The 7,248-nt window shown below is 31.1% G+C and overlaps 1 protein-coding gene across 1 annotated transcript; it reads right to left on the bottom strand.

The window, feature by feature from the left end:
* Positions 1-5,272: 5,272 nt before the first annotated feature.
* Positions 5,273-6,974, bottom strand: LOC112037069 (myb-related protein 308). Its single transcript, XM_024069885.2, has 2 exons — positions 6,246-6,974; positions 5,273-5,949 (listed from the first exon to the last, which is right to left on the bottom strand). Exons 1-2 carry the CDS (start codon positions 6,506-6,508, stop codon positions 5,451-5,453), a joined length of 762 nt encoding a protein of 253 aa, XP_023925653.1. The 5' UTR covers positions 6,509-6,974; the 3' UTR covers positions 5,273-5,450.
* Positions 6,975-7,248: the final 274 nt, after the last annotated feature.

Here is a 7,248-nt window from a genome sequence, read left to right as displayed (position 1 = left end):
ATAGTATTAATTTATAAGTTACGTTAACAAGTGCTCTTATGACATTTTTTAATAATTTATTTTAAAAAAATTTTAATATCACTTTTATAATAAATGAAAAAATTTGTCAAAATATTAATTTTTTTTAATTTCTCATAAAAACTTTCTTTAAATAAATTATTAACTAGTGCCTGCACTTGTTAGCATTTTCCTTAATTTATAATGATTTTATCTATAATTTTCTTATCTATTTAAGTTAGGTTCGGTTAATGTGTTCCCCATTTTTAAAAACATTTTTTCAAAAATTGAAAAAACTGTGAATATTTTTTCAATTCTCGAGAAAAACTTTTCCAAAAATGAAAAATAATGTGTGCCCTAAGGGCACACATTAACAAAGTCCTTAAAAATTATTGAACTATAATTTAAAACATTTTATAGATCTTATATACCTACTTATTTTTATAATTTTTCTAGCATGTTGGTACTTGATAGATATAACGGTCATGAGAAGGAATTATATTTCAACAAAGATTAATTTGATAAAATTTATTAACTAAATATTTATTGAATCTAACTCATATATATCATTAACTAGGTATATAATATATCAACTTTTCAACTTTTTTTTTTTCAATAGCCGGGGAATATAAACATTGTATAATAGTCATTTTCATTAACCTAAATTTGTCAGAGAAAACATGACAATTCCATAACGTTGTTGTATGGATTTGGTTAGTTTAAACTTCAATAAATAACAAATGCAATGTATTATAATGACTTTTTAAATTTTTTTATATTAAAAAAAGAAAAAAAAAGAAAAGGAAAATGGCTTTGATTGCAAGGTGGGTCTCTGAATAAGTCACAAGGTCATAAATTTTTGCCATAATACTGGCCACTACACAATTTTCAATTTTGTCATCTATCAAAAAAGAATTGGATAAAAGTACTTTCCAAAAACCAACAAAATATATTAAAAAAAAAAACATTATAAGTTGGGAGACAATTATTAAATACAAGAATTGAATATTTTGAAACCCATAAGGTGCTTTTAAGCTAAAGTAGGGTTCAAAAGGAAACCTAAAGGACCCACCATGACCATCATGCATGTGATGTTGGTGGAAGTTGAACCCATTAACAATGAAGGAAGAAGAATAATTACCCATTGATGTTGAGAGAAGCAATAATTTTAATAACAAATACAAAACAACAAAAAAAGACAACAACAACAACATCATAGCCTTGTTATACAATTTTCTTTTAGAGCAAGATATAGGGAGGAAAAAAAAAAAAAATCTCATGGAAGCTTCTAATGTCTCTACCTAACACCTTTGAAAAAAGTGAAAAAAAAGTTGAAAAGTGACACCCTTTTTTATATTATGTGAGAAGGGGCCATTGTTTTTTGGGTTTTCATAACATAGCTAGCAACTACAACTAATTTGTCCTTTTGCTCATGGCCTATCTTAAATTTCTTTAGATTGCTTTTTTGGAACTCTTCCTTCTTTGGGAGATTCTCTTTGCTCACTGTTTTAGCTACTTCTTAAACTATATATAATAGTTTCTACATCTTAATTTTAGGGAATTTTTTTAATCGATTAGTTGGTACCTTACAAAAAACCAAAATATTTGATAAGTACAAACAAGAGGAAGAAGATTATAAAATTTCTAGGTGTAATCTCAAGCTAACGTCATAATGAACATTATAGATTGAACCCAAAAACTAGTGAAAGGTCTAGCACATGTTAGACTCATCTATGAAGTCAGTGACGACCATAAATTAATGCTAGTGGATAGAATTTGGATGGTGGGTAATTTAGGTCTTGGTGACCCATTATCCTCTTTAACTTTATTACCAAATAAGTTTGAGAATTATAACTTCAAACATAGTGTCCTAACTAAAAAAAATTAAAGAGATAGGGTAAGGATGCTGTTTAGTGAATTAGATGAGACGCAAGTCTGATATATGATCAATTTTGGATATATATTGTGTATGTGTCACATTTAGTGCTCCACAACACTGGTTATAAGCCAAATCTTAAGAGATAATTATTATTTCATTTTACATATTTTATTTATTTAGGGATATAAACGAGCCTAATTTTGTTGAGTATTAAATATTTGAGCTTGGCTCAATAATAAAAACTAAATGTTCAATCCTAGGTCAAGCTCAAACCAAGCTTACAACCAATGTTTAAACTTGAGTTTATCAAAAGGTCTAAAAGCTCAAGCTCAATTTTAAACTTTTAAGCTCAGAATCTAACAAAAAAACATTATTAAACTCATATTAAGAATATTATCAATCTCATTTGGTTTGGACGAGTGGTCCCTATTCCCAATTAATTAAATGTTTAGTGAGATATAATTTTATTTTTCAATCTCTTATCAAGCTTATACCAAGCCCGTAAACAAGTCTAGACTCAGGTTGTTTATTATCGAGTTTCATTGTTCAAGAGCCTGTTTATATATATATATATATATTGTTCATGGGCTTGTTCATAAACATTTTTTTTGTTGCTTGGCCACAACTTGTTTATTAAACAAGTCTAAAATTAAAACTTGTGTTTGGATTGTTTATAAACAAACATATATGAAAAAACTTTTTATCGAACCAAGCCTAAATTGTTTATGAATCTTTTGGTTCATATACACGCCTTAATGTCTATCTCCTTCTATAGCATGCTTTTTTATATGTCACTTAGTTATCTGGGCGTAGCTGCACATTTTATATATCTAATTTTTTGGGCTATCAAATTTGATTTGTTAACCCATAATTTAAAAAATTACATTTCACCAGTGCTAGGGTTTAACTCTTCAATAAAAATTATTAAATTCGGTCTAAATCATTACAACATCGGTTGTTTTAATTATGATTTTTTAAAAGTAACCTAAAATACAAAATAGCAATCTTGTTACATTCTGAATAGACTAGATTAAGAAATCAAAAGCAAAAACAATCAAACATTATTTTGGAAAAATGAAATCTTTTAAACAATAGGTCAGCAAATCAATTTCAGCCAGTGGCAAAGTCTTTCTAATACCTCCTTAAGAAAATTTCAAACTTCAATTGCCATTTATTAATTAAAGAAAACTTTGTTTGAAAGGTACTTGTGTTTATAATAAAATGGAAAACTTTTTTTAGCCTTATTTGATTATTAATAACTTCTAAGCAAACTTCCAATTAATAATTTATGTCATATATTCCTATTACTTCCAAAATACTTTTTCCAAAAAAAGAATGTATATATTTGCCTCTCTTTTTTTCTTTTGCACGTTTTAAAACAAATTTTAAATCCTTAATAAACTTCAACATTTCTGGGCTAGCTGTTTGCAGCCATTGTGACAGGAAAGGTTTAATTAGGTTTTTAAATGTTAAAAATGTTGATTACTTTGGCACCATCTTTGGTATGTGTGGTATCGACTCTGGAATGATTAGATTAAATGTGTCTGGCTCATCTCTACTGACAATAAGACAAAGAAACATAAAAGAAATGTTTATTTTATATTTTCTTCTTCTTTTGGCTTGATTCGATCAACAATCTTACCAATATTATTTCTTGAACTAATCTTTATATATATATATATATACACACACACATGATCTAGGCACATCAAGTCAACACTGTGAGACTTCTTTCAGATCCATGTTTTGTGTAGCTTTTTCTTCTACTTTTTTTTTTTTTTTTTTTGGGTATTTCAATTTTGTGCTCTTGTTATAATTCTTTTTCTTCTACTTTTTTTTTTTTTTTTTTTGGGTATTTCAATTTTGTGCTCTTGTTATAATCAAGATGGCCCTTTATTTCGATTTTTTTTTCCCTCTTCAACCTATGAAATACACAATAACACCTGAAACATTGATCAACAACTTCTCATGATCAAATAATTGCATTGCATCTTTCATATAGTTGGTACCAAGCTAACAAAAAAATAGATAATGCATTCAATACTTTAGAGTGTAAACCTTTAGTCAAACATTACAAATTAACTAACTTATACCTCGAAGCAAAACCACTAAGAAGGGAAATATTTAAAAAGTTGGTATCGTGCTATAATTATAGGACCATGTGAACAACCAAGTTTATTCTCTCTTGTCAAAATATACCACTAAATTAAGTATACTCTAATGGTTTGAGCTAACCTAGAAATTATATGTATAAACAAATGTAAAAAAAAAAAAAGAAAAAAAAAGAAAAGAATTTCTCACCTTGAGAGCTAGTACTTTTCTTGTAGCTTGTAGCTTGGGGCTAAACGCCTACAGCTATAAGACCTTTACTTGGGGTCTTCTTGACACTCTTAATTCCAAAATACTAGTATCCAACCAATCTTTTGGACCATTCTCAAGATTTTACCAACAATCACTTGGTAGTGTGGTGACATGCTCAAGAACTAGCATGGTCCTCGTCAAATATTTCTATTTGACTTTGAGAGGAGGGAAAAGAAACTGTGCTCGTCTTACATTATTGGAGAAAGTCAAATTCCCTCGTAAAAAGGGAAAAAGATCTAAAATATAATCGTATACAAGGAATCATAAAATTGAGATACTAGAATATACCTTTAGATTTATAAATCGAAAATTAATCATCGGAGGAGCTTAAGTGTGAATACTCAATACAATAGGCCAAAAGGGGTTTTAGGTTGAATGATTATGAGGTTTGCCATATTTATAGGTTTGTTGGGTTACGGCTTAGATAATAAATGTAACAACTTATAGGTTGGTAGAAAGATGGTACTACTAGTAAGGACAGTTGTTAGTTTCTTCACGTTTTTTATGGAGTGTATTTCTGCTTTAAATTGTGTAGTGGAAACTAGAAAGGATAGGTTATCCACCTTTCCATCTTTTCCTGATTTCTCCTCCTCTCACAACTTATCCATTAAAATTAAAATTAAAATCAAAATCCAACCCTCTTCCCCAAAAAGACAACTCAGAAGAATCTGAAATGGGGGAAAAAGAAAAGAAAGGGGAAGGAAAGTGGTCATGAAATTGAATTCATCTGTATCACATGAATAAAATATTACTCTGTAATAAAAGATTCATCCAAAAGAAAATCTTATAGAAAAGATAGATAATATCAAAGAGAAACATGCCTTTTGGACTATCTTAAAAAAGGATAAGAGTTTACAATTAATTATAGTTGAAAGAAATGATTTTATATTTCCCCCCAAAAAAAAAAAAAAACTCAAAACCCAATCCTATCTGATGAACTAAAATGTAAAAATTGAAAAAAAAAAAAAAAGAAAAAAAAAAGAAAAAGAAAGGCCAGAACATTGAATACACCAATAAATGAAAGACATTCACCAATAATGCTCAACTGTACTAGTACTATATAACTATTTAATATTAATACTAATTATACAAATTAGAGAAAAAAAGAAAAACGAAGAGAAATTTAGAGAGATTCAAATTAATACCAATCTCTTTCTCAAGTTCTCTCCATTAATCTGTTGATGTTACATAATTTCAAACCCAGTTCCCCATCTCATTTCGTTTCCAAGCCTCTGTAATCCAATACAACACCATTCAACCCCAAGAAATCATAACCAGTAGCACTGCTATCACTACTACTACTACCAACACTATCATTTCTGCAGCTGCACTCCTTACTATTCTGCACACCCAAGCTGCAAGAAAAACATATAGTAACCCTCCCACCACTCTTCAATGGCTCAGTCTGGTTGTGGCAAGGAGGGCTAATTCTAAGCTCAAGGTTCAAGTCTGGACACTTTTCTTGAACTGGGATTTTTGTGTCTTTCCCACTAAACCCACTATTGCTTTTTTCTTCTTCTTTCACAGCAGCAAAAGATATTGTGGTTGCTTCAACCTGAGCTGCTGCTGCTGCAGCAGCAGCCTCATTCATTGGCCTGTGAGTTGCAGGGTCTATCCCTCTGTTCAAGAGCTTTCTTCTTATATGAGTGTTCCAATAGTTCTTTATCTCATTATCAGTTCTCCCTGGTAATCTCCCAGCTATCAAAGACCACCTATGGCAAAAATTCAAGAGACCCCATTAATCACTGAAAGATATTAACAACTTACAACGCTAAGAATTAACATGGTTTGACCTAACAGCTTAAGTCCACAACAAAAAGTGTTGTGAAAGCGGAAGCTTTTTGATACCAGTTTGTTGCGACAGTAGAAGCTTCCGCTTTCACAATTAGCAGCCTACGTCCATAGCAGAAAGTATTTTGAAAGCATAAACTTTGATACCAGTTTGTTGAGACAGTAGAAAGATTCAACTTTCACAATAGGAAAGCCTAGGGGAGTGTGTTGGACTTACTTGTTCCCAAGAAGGCTATGGAGTTTGATGATGAGCTCGTCTTCTTCTTCAGTGAAGTTGCCACGCTTGAGGTCAGGACGGAGATAGTTGATCCAACGGAGTCTGCAACTTTTGCCACATCTTAAAAGGCCAGCAGCTTTAGGTAGTGAGCGCCAACACCCTTCACCATGAGCTCTTATGTAAGCAATAAGACGATCATCTTCTTCTTTAGTCCATGCTCCTTTGTTTGTGTGAGCTTTCTCACAACAAGGAGACCTTCCCATTGAGTTGGAATTACAAGTAGAAGTAGTAGTAGCAGTTGTGGGTTGTTGCTGTTGCTAATGCTATAGCAGTATATAACTCTCTCTTTGGAATGATTTTTTGTTTTGTTTACAAGGGTTGGAAATGAAGGACATAGTTTATTTTATTTGGGTTGCTGGAACATTAAGGCCGGCCTTGTGAGAAATTTTTTAGTATGGTTTTATAGGCTTTTGACTCTAAGAGAGAGAGAGAGAGAGAAGAGGGAAGTGACTCTAATTGCTTCTAGATGTGAGTTGGTGAGACAGGTTAGAGGGAGTGGCTGGTGGCGTCTCTCTTGATGATATTAGCATCAATCATACAATAAGTTAAAGGAACATTAACTATGGGCAACCTTTAGGTAGGTGTAAAGTAAGGTATATTAAAGTATCGGAAAGACAAGGTGTGATCTCTGCCTTTTTCTTTTTCTCTCTGTCTAAACTCTGCACAACTTTAGCCTAATTATTTTCTAATTATTTTGCTAATCTCTTAAAAAACTTCTCCAATTCACTAGACAACATATATATGTACCAGAATACATGTACAGCTTAGATTTTTGTATCATGTTGTTGGAACTAACTAACAGCCACTAGGGATTTTGTTGAAATTAAAGGACATCCCATCTTTTTGGACCAATTACCCCTTCTCCCTTTCATTCTTAATAGGCCCTACTTAGCTGTTTATTAATAAGATTGCACTTTCTTGATAACTCGTGACTCATTAGTAA

The sequence above is a fragment of the Quercus suber genome, unplaced genomic scaffold, assembly GCF_002906115.3.
Source record: "Quercus suber isolate HL8 unplaced genomic scaffold, Cork oak 2.0 scaffold_5, whole genome shotgun sequence".
NCBI classification, from domain to species: domain Eukaryota; kingdom Viridiplantae; phylum Streptophyta; class Magnoliopsida; order Fagales; family Fagaceae; genus Quercus; species Quercus suber.
This window is presented reverse-complemented; position numbering and strand designations above follow the sequence as displayed.